We start from the raw sequence: 27843 nt of genomic DNA on the forward strand, positions 1-27843 counted from the left end.
TGCAAATTATAGTAAATTATACAAATTATACAATAGATTTAATGAATTAACGTTTTTAATTGTATTATATGTCAAATATAGATAGATACGTGACATTTATTTTAGTTAGGTGTCAATCAATATTATACAAATATATCAAACAATACTTGTTGGCGACAGACCTCTTTTTATAGATATTTCTATTTTTAAACCATATATTTTTTATATACAATTTTTGACATATATTTTTTATTATATTGTTTTGCTACATTGTGTCATATACGCTACCACTAAATACATCTATAATTTTGGTAAGTAATTTTATTTATATTACCCTATTTCACTGCCGTTGCCAGCCGTAATAATACTATTAATTTTATTATCTAATATTTCTAAATATAACTCCTAGCTTTTAGCGAAAAATTCATTTAAAGTATAAAAACAATTGTCAATTAGCCAATTTCGAAATTGGTATTTAAAAGAATTTATGGCCAATTCTTTAAAGTGACGGGGATTTTATTATATATTTTTATGGCCATTTATTTATATCAGTTTTATTCGCGAGTTCGATTCCTCGCACGGTTTTTTTTTCGGACTACTCTAATGCTGTTGGCCGCAGCTGGCCTTTACAGCTTCACCGGACGTTAGGGGGCGAGTGCAGATGGCACTTCAAACCCGCGGAAGGACTTATGGAGAGGCTGAAGGCCAACTCCTGCCTGACGGATACGAATTTAGTCTGAGGGCACCACTAGGGGTTCGAACCTCGGCTCAGGCAGTCGTAATTTCGATCCCCGTTTGAATTGGACGGGGGATCGATCGGAGGGGTCGTCGCACGGTGCAAACATTTATATTTATGAGTATGATTGTTTGTATCCGTCTAGATGTCTTCAATGTATATTATATATGTATTTACGAAAAAAATTCTATGTGTTTATATCAGTTGTCTAGTAACCATAACACAAGCTCTGCTTACAGTGGGACTAGATGGCGCTGTGTGCGTTGTCCTGAAATATATCTTGATATATAATATTATAAACGCGAAAGTTTGTTAGTATGAATGTTTGTTACTCTTTCACGCAAAAACTACTGAACGGGTTTTGTTGAAACTTTACAGTAATATAGCTACATCAGAATAACATATAGGCTATAAATTTCATGCGGGTGAAACTGGGGGCACAGCTAGTATATATCTTCACGACTGTTACCCAGATGCGGTGGTCAGAAGCATCTGAAATTTACGTGTTTTTTATTTTTACGCATTCTTGTATGTATTTGTTTGTGTATGAAGTTTTCACTCATACAACTATTCATTTTCGAAGTGGATTAACTTCCTGTTTTTAAACTAAACTAACAAATATAACGCACTATGTAAATAATGAAACAGTAGGCAAACATTATTAATAACTCTGGACAATTAACACAGCGCCATCTAGTACCACGATAAGCAGAGCTTGTTATAGTTACTAGACAACTTATATAAATACATAGATATATTTTTGTCGTAAATACATACATAATATACATAGAAAACACCCAGATCGATACAAACAATCGTATATAAATGTTTGCACGGTGCGAGGAATCGAACCCGATACCATTAGAAGTCAAGTGGTGTGCTAAACGCTTGAGTACCGAGGCCGTCAAAGTTGTTAAGTATAAAATTATCTCAGGATACTAACAAGTACAACAAGATGTACATAGATGGCGCTACCATACACTTAAATGGTAAAATGATTTATATAGAAAATATTAGTACGTAGATACTTAATTAAGAAAAAATATCTTACTAATATAATAAACGAGAAAGTTTGTGAGTATGGATGGATAGAGGATGAATGTTTGTTGCATCTATCACGCAAAAACTACTGAACGGATTTCAATGAAACTTTACAGTAAATTCAAATTCAATTTAAAAAAATCATATATTCATGTAGGGCATTTTCGCCGCTTTTGACGTTCATAACGTCAAATTTTCCAGTGATGACTTACGGAACAGAGACGTGGTCGCTAACTATGGGCCCCATCAACAAGCTCAGAGTCACTCAGAGGGCAATGGAGAGGGCTACGCTCGGAGTTACTCTGCGTGATCGAATCAGAAATGAGGAGATCCGCAGAAGAACCAGAGTGACCGACATAGCTCGAAGAATTGCGACTCTGAAGTGGCAATGGGCAGGGCACATAGCTCGTAGGACAGATGGCCGTTGGGGCAGTAAAGTCCTCGAGTGGCGACCACGGACCGGAAGACGCAGCGTGGGAAGGCCTCCAGCAAAGTGGACCGACGATCTGGTCAAGATCGCTGGAAGGCATTGGATGCGAGTAGCGCAGGACCGATCGTCGTGGAGATCTTTGGGGGAGGCCTATGTCCAGCAGTGGACGTCTTCCGGGCTGCGATGATGATGATGATGATGAACGTAATTTTTTTTATATTATAATATTACCCTACCGTTCAGTTCAGTATATTTCCAATTGAGAAGAACTGTCAAGAAACTCAATAGATTTTTTTTTTAATAATTTTAGTAATATAGCGTACACATCATAATAATACACAAGCTACAAATGCAGGTGAAACCGCGTGCAGAGTTAGTTAGTTACTTATAAAAACATATCTTAAGTATATTGTATTTGACGACCTCGGTGATCTAGCGGTTTAGCACACCGCTTGACTTCCAATGGTCGCGGGTTCGATTCCTCGCACAGTACAAACATTTATTATGAGTATGATCCTTTGTATCAGTCTGGGTGTTTGCTATGCATATTATGCATGTATTTACAAAACAATCTAAGTATTTATATCAGTTGTCTAGTACCCATAACATAAGCTTTAGCTCGCTTAACTTGGGTCTAGCTGCACTCGCGACTTCGGCCGCGTGGAATTTAACTTTATTTTACTAAAATAAAAGTAGCCTAAGATTACTCATTACATCAGCTACCTGCCAAAAAAAGTGCCGTCAAAATCGGACCAGTCATTACAGAGATTAGCCGAAACAAACAGACAGACAGACAAAAATTGTAAAAAATGTTATTTTGGAGTATATATCGTATTTATATTCAATTTATTCTTTATTGTACACACACACACATAATGTGTACACACACACACGTTATGTGTGTGTGTGTACAATAAAGAATAAAAAATAAAAAAATATATTCATATGCATATAGTAAAAATTGGTTATTTCAATATTACAAACAGACACTCCAATTTTATTTATATGTAGGTATGGATGTATGGATATCATTCAATATTTTTGTGGTCAAGTCACACCGGATGCATACTGCCTCGCAAAACCAATTCCATTATAGGATGTTGAATGATTGGTGATCAATACGGCAAAGAATAAACGTGCAGTACTGTCATGCTTTAATGAACTGTTGACGCAACTGTTTTTGTTACCTATTTCGTCAAGAGCCAATGATATGACGCTAATTACAAAACATTATCATATATAGAAAAGATTTATGATATTTTATATACTGTTCCTGTATATGTTTATAGTATGTAGGAGGGAACTGGCTTTTGTGGCACTGGTTTACCTGTATCGAAAGCCAGGGCTAAATATATTGAATTGTACTATAAAAGATTATTACTGTTATATGGGCGACGGTTACCATTTACCATCAGATAAACAGTAAGTTTGTTTACTATTTTAGTTGCTTAATAATAACAAAAAACCCACGATATTTCACACGCCATCTAGTCCCAAGCTGATTTACTTCTGTTGTATTAACATGTGTCCTAATATATTTTTTTATAAATACAAACATAATATACATAGAGACGGATCGTTAGTAATGGGGACTGATGACCCTATTGTTAGCAATGTACCAGGTTGACCTAGGCATGGTTCCCCCTGGAAAATATCGCGGTAAATTGCCATTTGCTTAGATGGGCTGACCAGACTTCATGCTCGTGTTATCATCCTCTACTGGCGATTCTCCAGCGTTAACCGTTAGCGCAGGCAAGTGCGACATTCTATTATCATCCTTAAAAAATATACATAGAGAACACCCAGACCAATACAAACAATCATACTGTAATCTATACAAAAGTTTGTACCGTGTGAGGAATCCAATCCGCGACAATCGGAATTAAAGCGGTGTGCAAAACCACTAGACTACCGAAGCCGTCAAAACCTAAAAAAATAGGTAATTACGTTTGCTCCCAATGACATGTCGGTTCTATGCTTTGTCTATGACGCGTCGTCTCCCGCGCATAATTAATGAACAACATGAAGTAATCGAACAAATTAACACAACAATATGGCGACCGTTCGAGGCGTTTTGTTTGCAAATTCGTTTTGTGTCTCGCTCTCGCGCAATAACGATTTATATGGACCTGTATTTTATATATGACGTGTATATTACGTATGGACCTATTTACGATATTACTCCTAATTAATTAAGCCACTAAATTAGTTTCTAAACTTATTTGTAATTCTATTAAACTAAAGGCTAAAGTGTGCAACTCTACTAAGCCATAAACTTTTTTTTATACTACGTAGGTGGCATTTGGCCCACCTGATGGTAAACGGTTACTGTAGCCTATGGACGCCTGAAACACTAGCGGTGTCACGTGCGCGTTGCCGATCCATAGGCAATATTAATATGCCCTTCTTGAAAAACCTCATGCTGTAGTCTCTCGAGAAACCTCAGCAGGTAGTTCATTCAACAATTTAAGTATACGCAGAAGGAAGCTTGGCACTGGCCGAGATCATTTAGGTTCCAGCGTTCAGTCCTTTTTATATTTGGTAGAACACATAAAGTGAGAAGTCTCACCTCAAGCTAAGTTTAAGTTGCTTTAAGTTCGATACCGCTCGAAACACCAAACTTGCAGTAACTAAATTTCATGTAAAGTTAATAGGTCTTTTATGGGAATGGGCACTGAACTTTAGAATATTATACCAAAAGATATAGTGAATCTACCTATAAGTGAATTCAAAATTTGTATTAACAAAGATTTATTGAATAAAGGCTACGTTTAAAAAAATACTAACCTCCGTATAAGGATGTGAACCATATAGCCTGTGGTCCCTCCGCGGAGGCCGGTACTGCGTTATCCGCGGTATCACCAGCGGTGGTCTGGAGTCGCGACTGTACACTGCACATTCTTCAGGAGTTATCCACTGGAAAGGAGAAAATGTTCACTTTAATACGTTGTGTTAAATATCATAGTACCGAGGCGAATGAATTTCGTTCGGAATCTACTAGATGGCGTTAATTTGTAAAAAAAAATATTTAATTGTATTTCCATAGATCACATGTGAACAATGTAAATAAAAGTGAGCTATATATCATTCTTAATAATCTTACTTTTAACTAATATTATAAACACGGAATTTAGTGTTATTATTAGTTCATAATTCTTTCATGTAAAAACTACTAAACGGATTTTGATGAAACTTTACAGTAATATATCTTATATATGAGAATAACCATAGACTAAAATGGGGCGAAATATTATGATAAATGTCAAGTAAGTGTGATATAGACGAAGTTGCGTGACTGACTCACGTAACTTCGTCTCTATCTCTGTCTGTCTCTGTCTTCGTCTATATCTCAACAACTAGTCTCTACTATAATTTTAAATAATAATTTGTACATAATTCTTACGTAAGTTACTGTATCACCATTTCAAACATTAATTATCCTGCTAAAGAAATAACCAATTCTTTTTATTTACCGAATACAGCTGTATCCCGATTAATTTGGTATTTTAATTTCCAAAAACATAAAGCATTTCAATAATAATTGCAATGCAAGTCGGGAATAATCAATTACATTAATTGTGAACGAAGCAGCAAGAAACCGTGCATTTATATTACGACACTGTAGTGTAGGCATCAAGCTGCATTAAGAAATTAAAATGCCACTGCATTATTAGAACACTGTCATTAAAACAAAAACAGTCATTAAAACCTTGCAATAATTCGCGTGCACTCTAATTTACAGAAATTACTAGTTGAGCCTGCATTTTTACCCGCGAAATTAATAACCTATGTATCAAATCTTTTTTCGAGTATTTCAAAACCTCATATTAAAGAGCTCAAACTTTAATATATATTCATATATATATTTAATAATAAGTATTAGTTATATGAGTACAGGAGCCAATAGAATATCAGCGCTGCAGATTTATCTGTAGCTTTATGCTTTATTCACCTTTGTCGCACATAAAGTCACCTTTATTTCTTTTATTTGTTCATTTATTTTTCTGTACCTCGTTTATGCTATATGTCTGTAGTTGGTGAATAAAGAAATTATCTATCTATGCACAATTGATGTATAAGCAATATTACTTTAAATATTCCTTATCCCATTCATATTGTGAGTGAGAGTGTTTAGTGCGCCTCCTACCGTCTCTCTTTATGTAAATACTCTCTGTTAGCACCGGGTTGACTGTAAGAGATTGCTGATAGCGATAAGACCGCCTTTTGTAAAACATTTATTTTCATTGTTTTGTACTTACTGTCCTATGTTTATGTATGTAATAATAATAATAATAATCTCTTTATTGCGCATAAAGAGTTATTATTATTATTATTGTCGGCGTAATATATTTTTCTCTTCCATTCATCCCGGTACACCGTCGTCTCGTTATTTACAGGGAGTTTCTTACCATATCATCTTTTACACAATCCATCCATCTCTTTTTTGGCCTTCCTCTGCCCTTATAACCATCCACATTCATATGTAACACTTTCCTTAAAATGTTATTTTCAAATAATATTAAAAAAACAATATTATTTTAAAGTTTCATTAAAAATCATTCAGTAGATTTTGCGTGGAAGAGTAACAAACGTTAATCTATCCATACATCCGTACTCATAAACTTTCGCATTTATAATATTGGTAAGATAATGAAAACGTACACTCTATATGTAATATAAAAACATGTAGTAACGACCGTTGTGTCGTAACCATCGAGTAATGTACTCTGACATTATGGTAACATCAACAAATGTCATGTTACCTAACGTTTTATTAAATAAAATTACTTTAACTATGAGAGTTTGTCCATTTCCAGTTCAAATAGCAACTCTATATAATGATTTGTTATTAAATTTATATTTCAAATAACATTTCATTAATTGTTTTTTTAAACATTTTTTTAATATTTAATTACTAGACCAAAAAGTGAGTAAACAAGTTTTTAAATGCCTAAAATAAGACAATGCATTAAAATCATTAAATAATAAAAGAACAAGAAGATCAAACAAAAAAATAGAATAGAAAAGATTTCTTTTTTCGCATTAAATTCATAAAAAAAAGTTAAATAAGTACAAGAAAATTAAACAAAAAATAATATAATAGAAATAATTTCTATTCTATTCTATTTAATAGCTGTAAAAGGCAGTGAATACTATAGACGTCGATTAAGTAATGAGTATGTAATAAAGTTGATAAGCATAGACGGGGAAGTGAGTTGCAGACACTAACTGGCAGTGACCATAAGGTCAATAGTCAATTTCAACGCTGCGCTGGCGAGATGCGGGCCCACCAAGGTTCTTGTACATAGAGGAGTGATAACGTTTGTGTTCATTTAATAAGCAAGCAAATTGATAATATATGCGAAAGTCTGGACATATGTCTGCCTTTTTGATGCCATTTCTCGACTAAATGCGTGAACGAATTAATAAAATTTGTTGTGAATTTAGATTATATCACAAGCATAAACATCATCTTTCCTTATGCGAGCAGCTAAGGAGTGGAACTCTCTACCAGCGTCTATTTTTCCTGCCTCTTACAACATTGGGTCTTTTAAGTCAAGAGTGAATAGGCATTATTTGAGCTTGCGTGTAACAGCTTAGACCACATCATCACTTAACATCAGGTGAGATTGCGGTCAAACGCGCTCAAATTTTAATATATAAAAAAAAACATAAATACATTACTATTTTTAAATATGCATAATATACATAGAAAACACCCAGACTGACAAACAATCATACTCATGAATATAAATTTTTGCACCGTGCTAGGAATCGAACCCGCGATCATCCGAAGTAAAGATGTGTGCAAAACCTCTGAACAATCGAAGCCGTCAAATATATTTATTATATTAAAAAATTCGGTCGAATTCGCGGAAAACAGCCAATATTAAAAAAAAAAACAGTGGTTCAAAAGATAATTAATGATTATTATGACCCGGGAAATAATTACCAATGTGCCATCTAGTTTAAAACTAAACAAACTTTGTACAGTTGTAGTAGACAACTGACAGAAATACATAAAAGCTAAAAGCAGTTCATCCATAGAAAACACTCAGACCAATTCTCATGAATACAAATCATTTATAATCATATACAAGCTCATTTGAAATTAAGAACTGACTTTTTTCTCAGTTCTTCTCATCTCGAAATCATTCCGAACTGACGGTATATTTCACATACCATAAGAGTCTGTAATAGACCTCCATGAATATACTGAATAATTGATAATAACTTAATTTGAGACTTAGAAAACCGCATGAATTGTTTAACCGTTCGAAAATAGAACCCGCAACCACTTGACACAGTGCGTATACAAAACCACGAGACCACCGAGACCGTCACTATGGTTCATAATAGGAAGTATTTGCTACATATAGCATACTTTCCACAATCAATTTGGTATTGACAAGCAATTAATTTTCAAGGTACATTAAACAACATGAGATACATTGCTATGTAAATATTATTGTTCGGTATGCCATATGGTTATATAGTGTTGTGTAGTTTGCAGATGATCTAGTTCGGAAAACCGCTCTTAGATACGAACTACGCGAACTAAGTCCCAGATATTCCGCTCTTTAGTTTATTAAACAACATACTATAGAAGTGTTATTAAAAAAAAGAAAAAGTACACATATTTACGGGCTAAGAAAAGCAAGACAGAAGTCGAAAATTTAAGAGCATACCTACTCCACTTGAGTCCAAAGAAAAACAAATTAACCGAGTTAGACTTTATAAGAAGTCGTCAATGTGGATACCTCAGTTTCGATATCAGCTCCCAAGAAGCTTACTTTGTAAATTGTTTCTTTTGCATTGTAAGATAAGGCAGGATATGATGGATGACATCATATAATAATTAGCAATGACGACGTATAAGTGGTACCATATGCATCACCGTCCCGATATATAAGCGACGGTTACCACTTGCCATTTGATGGGCTGTCACACTGTTTGCCATTCATATCATTACATAATATAAAACAAAGTAGCTTTCGCTGTCTGTCCGTCCCTATGCATGCTTACATCTTTAAAACTACCCAACGGATTTTGAAGCGGTTTTTTTATCAGATAGAGTGATGTAAAAGCATAGTTTATATATATAATACATGTACACCCGTGCGAAGCTGATGCGAGTAGCTTTTTAGTGTAGTAGCTTTTTATATAAAAATATATTTGTGACCTAATAACAAGCTCACTTATCCGCCAGATTAGTCCTTACTCGAGTTTGAAGCGAAATAGTTTGCGAGGCAGAGACTCGCGAACTATTCTGCACGAACAAATTAATTCGCAGTAGAGCTGCGAACTAAATAGTGCGCTCGCGAACTATTCTGCACAAGACTAGTTATAATTATTATACAGATGCACCTGGGTTTCTACGTAGCCTTGAACGTGCCTGATTTGTTTAGAAATGCGGATATATTGTTACAATGAATCATTTACTCTCCGACGATAAGTACGTATCTATACGTGTTTACTTTTATAAAACACGCGACTTCATCTGCTTTTTGAGACATCATACAATTTATCTCCATATCAAATTTCTTTAGAATCCGAAAAAAGTTTATTAATGAAGTTTAAAAACATATAAACAAAAAAATTTGCATTTATCATATCGTTATAGATACATGGCCCACTCTGGTTGGAACTTGGTTATATAGCTTTGTGATTTTTTTAGGTATATATATAGCCTATGCGACTTCGGAATAAAATATCAAATAATGAAAGTTTCTCAAGTGATGCAGGTGAAAAGTTTTATCTAAATGAACTGGTATGGAACAGAAAAAATATAAATCGACAAACTTAGTGACTGTAATTAATACATTATCTATGTACAAAATAGATTTACACCATTTCACTGTCTTGTTACTCTTCACCACAAACACATCCAAAATTCAAAAATCATTTATTCATGTAGGACGTTTCAGACGCTTATAATATCAAATTTTTTATATTATAATTTTATCTCTACCGTCCAGTTCAGTATATAGATCCACTTAGATTGAGAAGTACTGGCAAGAAACTCAATTGAATTACTTTTTTTTAAAGCCAGTTTATATACAGAACAAGCTGAAATAGGTGAGGCAGAGTTACTCACGCAGTCGAATTTAAAAATACTACCCTTGTAAAGAGAACTGGTAGCAATGGGGGTAGGGGTTGTTAATAACGTGGACTGATTACCCCATTGCTAGCGATGTAGTATGTCAGGTTCTCCTTTTTTTTATACTACGATGGTGGCAGTTAAACATACGGCCCATCTGATGGTAAATGGTTACCGTAGCCTATGAACGCTTGAAAATCCTTGGAAACCATCGTAATAAGACCTGGTGAATTTGTCATAATGGGCTAACTGAAATGACCTAGGAGGGAAAAAGGGATTGATACTAATGTGGGCTGAAGATCTTATTGCTAGCAATGTACCGTGTTAGGTTGACCTCCGCTTTTCCCCCTGGAAACCATCGTGATAAATTCTTGGTTAAGTTATCACGATGGGCTAACTGACCTAACCTCATGCTTATTAATCTTTCACTGGTGCCCCGGCAGCGTAAACCATAAGCGCAGGCGGAAACACCGCCAAAAGAAAACTGGTGGCAACGGAAACCAAGTATACATTCAAAACATTGGGTAATCAAATCTATTTTTTTTATATATATATAATAATGGAATGGTACTCCCATCCGCGCTAGAAAAAATAAAGAAAAGAAAGAAAGAAAAATATTTTATTCAGTGCAATGTAAGATGAGCATGATATCAGGTCAGTTAGCCCATCGTGACAAATTCACCAAGAATTTTTATCACGATGGTTTCCAGGGGGAACCGCTAGCAATGGGTTACTAGTTCCCATTACTAACAAACAATAACATTCCTCTTCCACCTAATCAAATCTATTTAAGTAATTAACCGGAACTAGTTTGTAGGCGTGCAAAACTATTATAGAGTCATCAACACACCTACAGACCAGATTTGGGGTCAAGGTCGGATGATCATACAACCGGTACATTGTGAAATACCCACAGCCTCCCATTCATAACTTAATGACGGTATCATGAATCATAGTTAAGTAGCGTCAGGTGATTTTAAAAAGTAAAAGTGCCTGTCTGTGGTATACGATATTTACACTGACACAACTGTTTTTTTTTTAACAAGAATGTTGAGAAGGAATGCATGAATATAAAAGTTTTATATTAATGTATAAAACATATTTGTACACTAATATAATACAAAGAATATGTTTTGATATACATAAAAACATGATTCTTTTATATAATAATCTAATTAGTATTTATTTAATATTATACTATAGGTATATTAAAAAGTTACTGTTAGTTACAACCATAAAATTATAATAGATCTTTTACGCAACTTTAATGCAATTTTAATGCAGTTTGAGCAATAGCTCAAACTGCATTAAAATCCGTTGCGTATAGAGTGATTCAAGAGGAAGGTTTATATGTATAATACACGTAAGAAGGTAGCTAATATAATATAATTAAATGCATAAGTACCTAACTAACTGGTGTACAATTGTTGCACCAATACAGACATTGTGTAATAATAAATTGCTGATTACATGACTTAATGTATTTACTTAACGTGACAGCTATATGTATTAATAATATCAACAAATAACGATGATGTCAATACAAATGATCATCTATAACCGGATCTCTTCTCAAAATATACGCCGTTCTTTTAAGTTTACGTACATATAAAAATACTTTCATACAGCTATTGTTAGTCATTAGAGTTGTCTAAAACTAATTCCTTTGCCTTAAGTTTGTAGAATAAATAAATAAATACCTTATCAATTTTTTTATGGAGGAGCAAGCGACCAAAAATACCATAGAGCATGGTTGAGTTTTAGAGGTAAGTTAACTGAGCAAGTAATCACTACGTTTTAGAGGTAATTATTTTCCTTATTGGTTACTTAGAATAGAATAGGTTTTAAAAATCTATATATTTTTTACTTTAAAAATAATTTTAATTTAACCAATAATGGAGGCGCATTATATAGCAATTTACCAAATTGCATAATTCAAAATGATTATGTACAATTTGTTCTTGATTCAATAAAATTTTCATTAATGTAAAAAAAGATACATTAAAAGTATTTTTCTATATCATCAGGCTATAAACAATAATACATAGTTTTTCTAAGTAATACTTATTATTTTCCCGCCATTTTTCCAAGCAGCGCTAACAATTGCATTATGATACCGTCTCCCTCCCTCTCAGTGTTTATTTGAGTTTTAAGTACACAATATCTTGCATAATCATACGTTATTATATGCTAATAGAAGGCAATGAATCTGGAAGTCTAACACTGGCCTCAATTCATCGTGCCCACCAGTTGAATCAAATGATTGACCTCAGAGTCAGCGGACGGGTGCGCCATTCATAATTGTACATTTCTATCCCTTTCTTCAACGATCAATGCACTAATATATGAACGAGACAAACCTATCTCTCCGGAAATGGAGTCAATGAGTTGCAATTAACGCAGACTAGCTGGAAATGAGCGTGGTAATCTTTTGAGCTGTGATGCTCTGTCTTAGTTCAACACTTCTGATTAAGAATATCTTGGACTGTCTCGCTTGGACTAAAAATAGTCGAGAAATTAATTTTATGAGGGTAATGCTTCATTATAATAAACTCATTGATGAATAAATGTAAACGCGAGTATCGTTTTTTTTATTTAGCGTATGTTCTGAATTCAAACGAATGTAATTTTAGCATATTACTAAAAAAATATTAACCATATAAGTATATCGAAACCAAGATAAAAGAGTAAGAAACAAGTAATTTGAGTTTTTTTTATTACAAATTGTTTGTAATACCTATAATCTATAGACTATATCTATAATATATCTAAAAATCACGGCAAACGTTGCCGTGACCGCTAGTTTTGTTAAATAAAAAAAATAGATAGGTGATGGACTACCCCTAACATTTAGGATATATAATAGAGGTTGGCCGATTCTCAGACCTACTCATACGCTCACAAAATTTCATGAGAATCGGTCAAGCCGTTTCGGAGGAGTATGGGAACGAAAACTGTGACATGAGAATTTTATATATAAGATAAGCATTCAGCGCCTCTACCGAGGCTGATTCGAAAAAAACGCAAAATTCGAGACCTCTGTCATACCTATTTTAGCCAACAAACTCCAAAATGACATCAACATTTTTTTTATTATTTTATTTATGTAAGTACTATGTATACTTTCATATGCATTTATTGAAAACCTTTAATTCCAAATTACAAACAGACCATTAAAATTTTATTTATTTGGATAGTTAAGTCACAGCTTTGTACTTGAATCATAATTACAACATTTACATCTCTGGTGTGTGTTTAGATCTAACATCCTGTCTATTCCTATTTTTTTTTAAATCGTCATATCCTGTCTTTTCATTTAATACTAAGTTCCAAATCAATTTGCTTTCAAGATTACAAATAAATAACCGTATAACAATGTAATATAAGGTACATAATCAATTAAGGAGTGACTGTTTACCATTGAGAAGTGGTAAGCTTTGAATGATCATCAAATAAACATTTCGAAGTGCGTCAAAATATTGTTTGACGTTCGTTTTAAGAGCATTCCTGACTAAGACATCGCTATGAAGAATCTCTATATTACATATATGTAAATTTTCTATTAAATGAGAGAGAGAGATAAAATATTACATGAATATGTGCAGCCAAAACTTTGTACCCCGTTTTGTTTTTACATAAATTGCGGACGGAGTATAAACTTCTTTTTATAAAAAATTCACATCATACCATCTTAGTATATATATTACTATGGTGGAAAACAATCATACGGCCCATCTGATGGTAAATGTTTACCTTAGCCTATGGACGCCTGAGACAGCAGGGGTCTCACATGGGCATTGCCGCCCCACAATAAACTTTAATACACTTCTTGAAAAATATATAGAGAAAAGTGCAAAATTCTAATATTTTTTTTAAATCCTGCATAAAAAATACATTAAATCAATTAAAAAACATTACATACACAACAGTGCAGCCTTAGTAAAATAGGTATAATTGTAAATTCATAGTCTAATAACGGATTTAATTAATCTTGTTAATATTATGAACTACTAAACGGGTTTTGATGAAACTACACTAATATAGCTTATACAGCAAAATAACACGTAGGCTATAATTTAAAAAGATGTGACGTAAATTGAATAAGTGTGCTGCAGACGAAGTCGCGCTGGTCAGCTAGTATTATAAAGTAGTATCATTACATAGTATAAAACAAAGTCGCTGTCTGTGCCTATGTATGCTTAAATCTTTAAAACTACGCAATGGATTTTGAAGCGGTTTTTTTTAACAGATAGAGTGATTCAAGAGGAAGGTTTATATGTATAATGCGTGTACACCCGGGCGAGTAGCTAGTATAAATATAAAGACGAAGAGCCAAGATATCCTAATCAACAACATATCACAACATTATCCTCCACTGGTGCCCCGTATCCGTATCCGTATCCGTCAGCGTATACCGTTAGCTCATCAAACTTATAATTGGTGTATATAATAAGAAAGACATAGAAAACGTCATTAAATAACTAACATTTAATTAAGTCAATTTAAAGCAGACGAGATTCCAGCTACTCTTCAGTCGTTCGTGGAAATAATGTGAAGGTAAAAATAAATAAAAAATGGCGGCAGACGGCCCCGTCTCACCGGATATCCTAAAGATATTGGCGTTTCATTGACTCGTTTAAACGTTTATAGTTTTTCTCTCACTCTGGTGAATTGTCAAAAAAAGGAGTATATTCATTTGGTGCTAAAAAAAAACCGGTTAGGCAGTTCATTGGGACTATAATATAGATCGTAAACATCAATGAAATCGCATTTTGCTTAATTTTAGTAGGCCTCTACATGTTTAATATATAATTTTGTTCCGTAGTTATATCATAGTAGCTTTATGCATGCAAAGTCTCAGCCCGATCGGTTTAAAATTGACAGAATTTCATACAAACTTTCAACCCCTATTTGATCCCTTTGGGGGTAGAATTAATAAAAATCCTTTCATAGCGGATGCCTACGTCATAACATCTACCTGTTTGCCAAATTTCAGCCCGATCCGTCTAGTGGTTTGGGCTGTGCGTTGATAGATCACTAAGTCAGTCTCACCTTTGAGTTGTATATATTTAGATATATATTTTTTTATTCAAAAAACCGTAGAACTCGTGCTGTCTAACGATAGGAACAGAAACATTTGTGTGTTGTATCATATCATGTGCACAGATGACACAAAGGGACCCGATTTATCCCCCGTCCAATTCAAACGGGGATCGAAATTACGACGGCCTGAGCCGAGGTTCGAACCCCTAGCGGTGTCCTCAGATTAAAGTCATATCAGTCAGGTGGGAGTTGGTCTTCAGCCGCTCCATAAGTCCTTCCGCGGGTTTGGAGTGTCATCTGCACTCGCCCATTATCGTCCGGTAAAACTGTAAAGGCCAGCTGCGACCAACACCGTTAGAGTAGTCCGAAAAAACAACTTGAAGGGTGTCTCTGACATAACTTTTTAATTGTTTATCTTATATATAAAATTCTCGTGTCACAGTTTTCGTTCCCATACTCCTCCGAAACGGCTTGACCGATTCTCATGAAATTTTGTGAGCGTATTGAGTAGGTCTGAGAATCGGCCAACATCTATCTTTCATCCCCCTAAATGTTAGGGGTAGTCCACCCCTAAATTATATTTTTTTATTTTTTAGACAAAATTTTTAGTTTCTATTTTTTTATAATACAACATACAAAAATACATAAAATCCTAAATTTTCACCCTTCTATCAACCCCTATTTTTTTATAGCGTTATTAATTTATATGGCAAAACAACGTTTGCCGGGACAGCTAGTACTCTATATAATTGTCGTTGATTCCATTGTAGTGTAACAATGACAGTTCATGTATATTAAATATAATACAAATAAATCATTTTTATTATTTATATTGTGTTATACATATAAAATACAGTACACACAAAGTTGTGTCACAAACATGGGGTCTTTCCCTATGTTTTAAAGAGACGTTGAAACTATTAATGTTAATATTACCATCCCTTGCGCACCACTAGTGGAGGTAGTTAAGATGGTCTTATGTTTAATGTTATTCACATTGTGATCTTGTTTACATATCGGCTTAATGTCATCGTCACAAACCACGTCATCAACAATAGATAAGGGAGGCGCATCATCACTGATTCATTATTATTGACTACTGTACTTTATAGTGGAATAGGTATGTTGAGTCATAAGATGAATATTCAATAAACAGACCAACAATGAGTGATGATAGTTTTCTTATATTACGATGGTGGCAAACAAGCATAAGGCCTATCTGATGGTAAATAGTTACTGTAGCCTATAAACAGTTAAATACCATCGGTGACAGGTGCGCGTTGCCGGCCCTTAAGAAACCTTAATATATCCTTCTTGAAAAACCCTATGCTGTAATCACTCGAGAAAACCTCGGCAGATAGTTCATTCCACTATCTAAGTGTATGTGGGAGGAAGCTCCTCTGAAACCGCATTGTCCGAGACCACTTAGGTTCAAGCCATTCTATAGTCTCTCGAGAAAACCTCGGCAGATAGTTCATTCCACTATCTAAGTGTACGCGGGAGGAAGCTCCTCTGAAACCGCACTGTCCGAGACCACTTAGGTTCAAGCCATGCTGTACTCTCTCCAGAAAACCTCGGCAGGTGGTTCATTCCACAATCTAAGTGTACGCGGGAGGAAGCTCCTCTGAAACCGCTCCATCCGAGACCACCTAGGTTCTAGCATTTGTATTATGATGTACTAATTAAATAAATTAGTCTAGATGACAAATTGTGCAAAGTCATAAAAAAAATGTAATTCGGAAGTTAATGTGGAGTTTATGAATATAGTTAAACAGGTTTTAACACAGATTGTTTTATGGTAAATAAAGGCATTTATCTCGCGATGTTTGGACTAGATTGTACTAGCGTTGGTCACGAGCTGACAAAGTCTAGTAAATACCTTTATTTACAACTAGCTGACACGCCCAACTTCGTGTGTTTAATTTCACCACCTTTTGCAATATTTTTCAGTGCAGCTTCGCTTCTATAGGTCGTAGCGTAATGTTATATAGCTTAAAGCCTTCCTCAACAAATGGACTATACAAGACAAAAATAATTTTTCAATTAGAACCAATTATTATTATTATATTATATATATATTATTATAGTATATAGTATTAGTATAGTATAGTATAATATAAATAAAATTATTCGTGTTAAAATCCGTTTAACTATGTTAATATGCACTAAACGCAAAAGTTTAGAATATAAATGTCAATGTACAGATTTTATGGTTTACTTGTTTGTAACAAAAACTAAAAACCTCTTATAAATCTTATTAAATGAACAATGTCAGACCAAGAGATAATTTACGAAACAAAACGGTTCTGAACGTTTGTTAACACCTCGTTGAAACTGTTACGAACGCGTTATCATAATAATAACTGTTTCTGTTATTAGTGACTCGGTAAACAGTGAGTCACGGAGTTCATTATTGTTTACGTTTAGTTTCGACTTTTAACTGCTGAAGAGCAATAACCTAAATACCTACATCGACCTTTTCCCCTACCACCGTTTTGTGATTCCATTTCATAATATATGGAACTCACGTTCTGTGGTAAAAACGGTTCGAGTTTGAAATATGAGAAAAAAATTATCTTCAATATACTTTTTACTTTGTTATTAAAAAATATATCTTATGATACTACAAATTCAATTTTTTTATACTTATTTTCCACCAATCAACAATAGATAGTGAATAGAAAATTAAGATTAATTACTTCAAAATTAATCTAAAGAAGAGTCTGCACGCAAAAGCTTCTGTCTACATCACTTCATTAGATAGCAAACAGCTTACTTTCTACACTATTTTGTATAAAAAACATAAAAATAATCTAATTAGACTTTGTAATTATGAATGTCTGAGTCTTTAAAGAATTTACGATCACACTTTTCATTAATTTAAAATCTCGAATTTTGACAATTCAATTTGTCAGTTTCGAGATACATTCGAGTTACAACGGTAATCAATTATTTGTTTGATCTATATCACAGGAAGTTGTTGCTCTACTAGAAGCTGGGATCATCTATGATAGTGTATAGTGATGATGCGTATGTCCATGTATGTGTATGGGACCATAGTTTTACATTCATACGGTACAATATTTCTATAGTTAATTCGTAGTAAATGTTCCCAAAATATTCTAAAATTCTCGTGTCACAATGTTAGTTACTGTACTCCTCCGTAACGGATTGACAGATTTTTATGACATTTTATATGCATATTCAGTAGGTTTGAGAATCGAGACTAATTATCTTTCATACCCCTAAGCGATAATAGTTGTCCACCCCTGATATGTTTCTTTATTTTTTTTTTATAATGTTACATTAAAAAATACATACATTTTGTTCCTATCAACAACGCCTCCTTATGTATATTATTACTTTAATCTATATTGCAAAACAACGTTTGTTGAGTCAGTTTAATCAAAAAAGTTTTTTATTGAATCAATCCCAAAAAATTAAGGAAGTTCAGAATTCGACTGTCTATTTGTATGTGTAACTGTTATAATTACGTAAATATATTATTTTGTAAAAACATACATATAATATTGTATATTGCTGAATTTATAATACTGGTCATCGAAGAAATTAATCTTATGTACATCTTTATAGAACATGTCACTTTTGTATCTCTTAAATGTTCTAATGTCAACATATAAACCATAATCATTTTAATATTCTATGTACTGCATAAATCTCTTATTTACAAAATATATAGAAAACACCCAAACCGCTACGAAGAATCGAACCTGGGACCATCGGAAGTAAAACGGTTTGCTAAACCGCTAAACCACCGGGGCCGTCAGCGTTCCATACCTTTAAACTATGTAGCTGAATTCATTCTGCTAGTTTGAAAGTACGGAACTCTCTATATGCAGTTCAAAACACACTTGTTGAGTTTAGTTGTTGCTTATAATAATGGTGTGTTGAAAGCTTTATTAGTTAAACAATCGTTTATTACCAAATATAGTAACAGAATGTGAGTAATGCAGATTACATTCACCGGTTCTACCAAAAACTGGGTCAACTTTAAAGACGTTTTTCGTGCGTTTTTACCGGGGGGAGACTGTAACATCTGCGTAGATCCAACGCTATCCATCTTCATTGTGTGTCATGTACGAGTATATATTTTTTTATTCTATATTTTACAATAAAAAAAGGTTATCATGATGTGATATATCTGATGAATTATTCCAGTGTTTATGTAAGTCATGCAACATTTTAGTAATACCGTGTCAATTATTTATGTCCTCTTTTGTTTTTATCCCTTCTGTTCCATTTTTTTTATTCGGATAAAATTGTAAACAGCATCACAATCATGCAATTTTTTTTATTGGGTTGTTCGGACTATTGTCAGGTGCTTGGACCTGTAGCACTGCGACCCACATAGATCTATTGTGCTCTCTCTCCCTTTTTCAGAGTTCGCTACCTAGACCCCTCAAGGACAAGAATTGAATGATATTAGGAGCGATGGTTTTTATAACCTCAGGATAGAGTGTAAACTGTCTAAGGAGATATTACGCTTATGCATGAATGGGCTACAAGCACATAGGACGTGTAGTGGCGTTTCCTCTTCAGTTTGGCAAAAACGGCAGATTTTTTTCACACTACAATAATGATCACGCAATAACCTCATCATACATCCATAAGTGATCAATGATGGATGACTACAGGCCATGCAAGACCATAATCCGCAATAAGGAAGCGTTACAATACACCAACGGCTAAAGTGTAATGGAATGATTACAAAATCTAGGCATGCACTTAGCCTGGGGTTACAGTCTAAGTTAATGTACCGAGAACAGCAGTAGGTCAATCTCAACCAATTATATGATTAAATGGATGTATTGTTACAAATGGCCTTTCCATCAAGATAATGTTTGTTTGTTTGTTTGTTTCCGTCACTTGGATTCATTTTGTTGTTATTTTTTTTTGGACTACTCTTACTAACTTCTCAGTTTGCTTTATGGTTGACTGGTAGAGAGCACCCTTACGTGTTAAGTTTGCCATTAGTACATTTATATATTGTATTTGTGCATTAAAGTTTAAATAAATACATATATAGAAAATAGACAATTAAAAAGTTATGTCAGAGACATCCCTTAAGATGTTTTATCGGACTACTCTAACGCTGTTGGTCGCAGCTGGCCTTTACAGCTACACCGGACGATAGGGGGCGAGTGCAGATGACACTGCAAACCCGCGGGAGAACTTATGGAGCGGCTGAAGGCCAACTCCCGGCTGATACGAGACAGCTTAATCTGATCCTAAGTCCAAAATACATTTTACAAAGCAAGCTGCTTGAAATAAGTGAGACTGATGCCCACGTAGACGACTTTTTACAAAGTTTAATCTTCTAGTTTAAATACCATATAATTCTTTTTTTTTCTTTTTATTTTAACAACATACTTTATTGTACTAAATGTAGAAAATAATTATAATAGTAAATAGTTTATGTAACTGATACAAAACGTGGTCTTTAGCTAAGCAATTATTCTTTAGCTAATTCGAACTGGAACTGTAAGATACTCATGGTGATCTTATACCGTTCACAGTTGCCATTGACTCTTCAATAACAATGTGGAAAATAATATTACAAATTCATTAGATTACTTGACCTGCTTCTTTACTTACACTGTGGCGCATATTTTGTCATGCGAATCACAAGCCTAGACCTTTATATGGTGCCAAATAGGAGTACTTAGTGCGTAACTGCTTGCCAGGGCGTCCGTTTGTCTGTCTGACTGCGTACGTGACTGTCGGCCCGTCTGTGTACATTGTTTAAGGTGTACAGTATGCAAAACTGTTATTATGATTATGTTTTTTTGCGCAGTCACTAGTTAGGTACAGGTTTTATTGATGGATCCGTTGTTTATGGCCTGGGCTTATGTCTGATGCCATCGGTGGTCCAGCGGTTTAGCGCACCGCCTTACTTCCGATGGTCACGTGTTCGATTCCTCACATGGTAAAAAACATTTATAATCGTGAGTGTATAGTTTATATCGGTCTTGGTGCTTTATATGTATATTATGTATGTATTTGTAAAAAAAAATATCTTAGGGTTGTCTAGTACCGATAACACAAGCTTTTTTAGTTTGGGATTAGATGGCGCTGTGTGAATTTTCCTAAGAAATTATTATTTGCGACTGACTCTCCGGAGATATAAACACCGATAACAAAATTGTCGACAACAGACAAACAAAAACTGACCTACATACTAGCGCAAGTATATATGTTTGTTTGTTTCACGATTAAACGCCTGAATGGAATTTAAAACTATATATACATAATTATGTTATCTATAAAAAAAATATATCTAGAACTGGTTTAAAGCGAATGAAAGTTTGTACAAACCTAAACACACATTTATACCAAATATTATTTCATTATAATCTACTTGGAAACATCTTTCTACATATGTTGTCTTGCAGTTGCAATAAAACAAAATGGCGCACTTATTCCTGTAATTACCAATCTGTTGCAATCTCAATGCACATGTTGTGCAAATATCAACATGAATAACATTAAATGCATAGTCAGTATTAATTTATTGCACAGTAACACAAATAATATAATTTTTAAACTCTTGTTAAATATTCCAAAACTGGGTTAAGTTTTTAATAATAACAATATAGGTCTTGTACGTTTCCTACTCTGTATTGTCTTTATTAAAAAGTAAAATAGTTTTGGCGCCAAAACGTGACACCAAATTTTTAAAAATAAAATACAACTAGCTGTGCTAACTTTGGATAGCATTTTTAATTATTTTACAAATAAGACATGCGTGACATGGTTCTAGCACCTAAAATGACGAAATTCTATGAAATGAAATTATATGGAAATATGAATATATAGGATAATTTTTTTGCAAACTTTGAATAAAATATTATTAAGGGGTAAAAACCCCTAAGAATAAGTTTTTTGCAAACTGAGAATGTCATTTATTTAAGTTTAATATATTTAACATATATTAAACTTTTAACCCTTTTTCTTTGTATTAAAAACTGAAGCATATAGGCTACTTTTTAATGCGAAGTGCTGTATGTGGTTGAAAGGAAAGATGAAGGATTGTATGGAAATATCGACAATTTTAAAGAAACTTGAAACTCGTTTTTAGGATATTGATTAAATATAAATACAACAAAAGGGTTGTAAGGGGGTTTATGGGGAGATGAAAGGTTGTTTGGAAGTATCGTAATTTTTAAAACTAGAAGCTTGAAACTTATTTTTTAGGTTGTTAATAATATGTTAATATTATATGTCAATCAAAGTTTGTAAAAATTTTTAAGGTGGTAAAAAATGTGGGATAAAAGTTTATATGAAAAGTGGTCATTTTTGAAGCTAGAATGATGAAACTATTTTCTTTGCCTTTCTTGAGTATTGAATATTTTTTCTTTATTTAGTCAAGGTTACTATCAGATGCGGACGAAGTCGCGTGCACAAGTGCAAGAATAAAAAACCTATTTGTACATTCCCTAATGCATTGCATCTGCACTTATCTCTCCATTTGGGTCACCCAGCCATCTGGTCAGCCGTGTGTGCTATCAGTGATGCGCTTGCGTCTCTATTAAACTATAAACGTGCATATGAAACTCATATTACAGTCGTAAAATGTCACTTAGAGCAATTAAACTCGCCATTGTGGGTAGACTGCGTTGACACACCCGTAGCGTGGTGACATTTAATGTACAAGATTCGATTCTCGTGATGAAATGTTTCGTAATAGTCACAACAATTAATTTATGTCTTTAGCTGCTAACCAACACATTCGTTTATTTAAAAAAAAAGATTCCTACAGTAATTGCACTTATAAATAACACAAGTACTCATGAGTAAGAAGTTTCTTGTATAATATATAAATTAAGAAATAACAAAAAAACGTCAATTGAATTCTTGCCAATTAGCTACAAAATAAATACTTAGATCGAATTTTAACAATTTCCCGAACTACAATAAAGAGTAAAATAAACAATAATATATGTCTCGTAAATTGTCATAAATATACTTTTTAAATAAAATATAATGTCAGTTTTTAAGTAAAACTACGAGATTTGTAATGTTAATTTAAGAATTTTTTTTATTTAAAATCTGTGTAATATTTTTTTTGGTTCGTATTTGTCCATCTCAGGGAAAAGCAAAAGGCCCATACGGCTATTTGCGTGTAATTTTCACATCAACGTAATTTGTCAATGTTTTAAAAAAAATATTTACAACAACAAAAAAGAATCTGCCATCAATATGTAACTAGACATACATAAAGCAATTATTGATTTTTGTTACCAATTTATGAATTTTCATAATATCAAAATATTCTAACATTTTTACATTGTTATTGTTCAACTGCTATTTATTGATATTCGTTAATAGTTCCGGCTGTCATAACATGCGCATGCGCCCAAGGACAGGAAGTCGTCAATCGACTCCTTGCAATCATAATGAGATATTTTAGCAATGGATGGCAAACAGACAAGTAAATGATTTGTAGCCGTCATCATTTATAAATACTACCAACCTCTTCGTATTTATATTTTACTTATTTCTATATTTATTAAACTTTATAAAACCAATATAATACCTTCTGTCTTTTCTCCTCTACCCAAAGGTTGTCTAGAAGAAATCGCTTTAGCGATAAGACCGCCTTTTGTGCCTAGCCTACCTTTCTGTACATTATGAATATTGTTTTTTCTTTGGATTGTTTTTAAGGTGCAATAAAGAGTTATAAATAAAAAAATAAAAAAAATAAATAATAATATCATTAAAAAAATAAGTAGTTGACTACATTAAAGCTGTTCCAAATTTGAATTGTAATGGCGGGAATCGAAAATGAGTATTTAAAATAAGAATGTCGATGAGTTGCGATTATTAAAAAAGTGAAACAACACTTATGTTTTACTACCGATATTTGATTTTGTGGTGTATATCTTACACAGTACTACTATTTTTAATCTACGATGACCGAACCTAATTCGGTAATAATAATTCGGTCCATACTGATAGAAATTGACTGTTTTGGCTATTCTACTAAACAACGATGAATTTAGCCTAATCATAATAGTTTAGGCTAAATTCATCGTTGTTTGGTATGTACTATATATAATGTATATTATTCATAATTTATGAATAATATACTTCAATAATATTAAATCTGTAGCTTCTACACAAGCCAGGAATATCGCTATTATCTCCCGGCTTTTGTCCCAAATAAATATTCTTCATTACATGTACCATAGGGAAAAATAATTGAGAATCCATAAATAATATTACAATCGCGAAAGTTTGTTGTGAGTATGGATGGATGTTTGTTACTCTTTCACACAAAAACTACTGAACTAATTTTGTTGAAACTTAGTTCAGTAGTTCTTACAGTAACAGAGCTTACATATACACAAACACGCGGGCACAGCTAGTATACCAGAATTATACCAATATCTCTTACAAAAATAAAAGACAAAAGCAAGCTTACTTACACTATTACTTAATTAATAAACCATAATAAATAATTAACTTCTTTCTGAGAAACAAAAAGTATAAAGTGATAAATAATGACATTCATAATTTATTTAGAACTAGCTGTACTCGCGACTTCGTCCGTGTGGAATTTTAGTTTATTTTTCTAAAATAAAAGTAGCCTAAGTTACTCCTTATTACATCAGCTATCTGCCAAAATAAGTCCCGTCAAAATTGGTCCAGCCATTCCAGAGATTAGCCGGAACAAACAGACAGACAGACAGCCAAAAATTGTAAGAAATGATATTTTGGTGTATATACCGTATTTATATTCATATGCATGTAGTAAAAAACGGTTATTTCAATATTACAAACAGACACTCCAATTTTATTTATATGTATAGATAAATTATGAAAGTCATTAATTATAATAATTGGTATTGAAGCACGATAATTTTTATAATGTGCCTAAAGTCAGTTCAAAACTATGACTAAATATGATTAGTGTATTAAATGACTTTTATATGTACCAGCAATCAATACCAGGTGAATTACACCACATGTTTTAATTGTAATCATCATTGACAATGGCAAGTCAACAATTATGTGACAACCATATTTATGAATAAAGAAATATTACGTTTAAACTATAAGTCTTAATCTCAAAGCTGTATACTTAAACGAATGAATTATTTCATTATCTGTTGCACGCCTTTCAATAGTTGTTATCTGTGTCACAAACTAAACATAAAGTTTATTCCATATTTGAATTATTTTGGCGGGTACCATTACTTTTTTTCTCTTCTTTTGACTCCGGCGTTTTGTGAATACTTAAGATACAAATATTATAGCTGGAATTTCGAAATTTCGCTCCTTTTTATACTTTTTTATTTTTATAGAAAAGACAAAGAGTCGTTCGCTCCGTTACGTTGTATTGTTACGTCAGTAAAAAGTAAACATTGAATATGTCATTACCATAGACGCAGTATTTACCTTTTTTATCTATGTCATTACTAATCACCGCGCCAACTAATTATAAGGCCATAGAGCATTGGCCTAACTCATTTGCAATTGTTATTAGAAAGAAAACTTGCCGCTCGAGTGGGTTGGTGGCTATAAAAAATGTTGGACAACACGCGTCGCCTGCTAAACATGTATTATGCCATAGTGCTTTCGTATCCTTCAATGATATTGTAAATGCAGCATTCATTTTACAGTACAAAACTGGATACTCCTAATGTTGGCTGTCAACCGAAGACACATCTTTTAAGGCAGTTGAAGTAGTTGGGCAGAGGTACCAACGTAGACGATCAGATAGTTCTACAAAGATAGGTATTGCAGCAACACGACCTTTTTTTGTTTCATTTTCACGGCTTGGCACATTGGAACATTTTCCAAATACAGTTTGGAAAAAGAATGCCTTAATAGAAAATTTCGTGTAGACGGTATTTGCATCAAGGATCAGGTTAGATATAGCACTAGGTTTTAGGCAATAGGACTCGTAAGACTAAAATATGCAGATTTCATTCATATTTATGAAACATCAGAAAATGGACTATCTGCCCCAGCAAACGTTGTTTTGCCATATAAATTGTTAAACAATGAAAATTTAGACCCGATGACTATCCAGACAAGAAGTTGAAGACGAATAATTAGGAGAGCCGCTCCTAATTGAGATATGATAAGGTCGGGATAGCAGTAAATAGATGTAAGTAGAAGAATACGGTAGAAAAAGTATGGTAACTGGCGTAGTATGGGCATATATTACGTAGGAATGAAGATAACATTTTAAGGAAGGTATTACATATGATGTTACATATTAATGTGGATGGTTATAAAGGCAGAGGAAGACCAAAAAAGAGATGGATGGACTGTGTGAAAGATGATATGGTAAGAGAGGGAGTAAATAACAATATGACTGCGAACAGGGATGAATGGAAGAGAAAAACATTACGCCGACCACAAATATATTAGATAAGAAAGAAGCAGATGATGAGAGGAATACGGTAGGAAAGGATAGCGTCAAAAATGAGTGAATATTCAACAGTTTTATAAGCTTACGAACATAAACTGGACTTGTAAATGAGAGCATATGCCAACTCTAAACAATGGGATAAGAGAGAAGCAGATGATGAAAGGAATACAATAGAAAAGGATAGCGTCAAAAACGAGTGCATCATCAACATAGCTTAATAAGCCTTTGAACTGAAACTGTTAACGCCAGATACGGCTAACAGCATTAGAATAGTTCGCAAAACAAAGCCAGCTAATCTAGGTTGTGTTGTAAATGGTAATGATCGCGTGTTTATTGATTGCACTACGTCCATTACAAATAGTGGTTACAATAATTTTGCCACTATTTTAGAAACAACTGGTTCTATAAATATTAATGTTGTAAGCCTGTCATGAGTGCTTATTATCAAAGTAACGTGATAATTTGAGTTGTTGGCAAAAAAATATTTCTAGATGATTATTAGGCTTAGCTAATCGATCGACTTATTAGCGAATATATTGAGTTTCAATCATAAACAACAGTATCTACACTATTATTTACGATTGAATCATAATATAGTTTTATTAAAATCTCTTAATATTGTTACATCTAAAGTTTAAACTATAAATCTATACATTTAAATAAAACTAAACTGTATGTTTGTAATTTCAAATTAACAGCTCTACTAAATGTACACGAAAGTATATACGATACTGACATAAAAAATTAATAAAAAAATGCAATCGCTAAACGAATCATTTCTTTTCAAGTTCTTCCAAATTTCAGATTTTGACGGAACTATAGTTAATTTTATAAGGAGCAACTTAGGCTACGTTTATATGTTATATATTTTTTTATTTTAATAACAGGTTAATTCCACGCATACGAAGTCGTGGGTAACAGCTAGTCTCGTATAAATTGAAAAAAACTTGAAAACCTCTTTTTTAGTGTTTTCTAATACTTTGCTACATATTCCTTATGAAAAAAATTTGCGCAAAATTAAAAAGCAAAATTACACAAAACTTGCTTATTTAAACTTGGCTCGTTTGATAGTTCTCGCATTTGGCAGTTGAAATAAAATATTGATAGTC

General features: G+C 33.3%; 1 protein-coding gene across 1 annotated transcript in view; it reads right to left on the reverse strand.

Annotated features, from left to right (window-relative positions):
- LOC131843529 (WW domain-containing protein tag-325-like) overlaps positions 1–27843 on the reverse strand; it is a 67578-nt gene that overhangs the window by 31079 nt on the left and 8656 nt on the right. The window contains exon 2 of the mRNA XM_059192195.1: positions 4974–5102. Coding sequence (XP_059048178.1) covers positions 4974–5102 — 129 coding nt within the window. The remainder of the gene's footprint in view (positions 1–4973; positions 5103–27843) is intronic.

This window comes from Achroia grisella, unplaced genomic scaffold, assembly GCF_030625045.1.
Source record: "Achroia grisella isolate CSIRO2021 unplaced genomic scaffold, CSIRO_AGI_Agris_v1 utg319, whole genome shotgun sequence".
Classification (NCBI taxonomy): Eukaryota; Metazoa; Arthropoda; class Insecta; order Lepidoptera; family Pyralidae; genus Achroia; species Achroia grisella.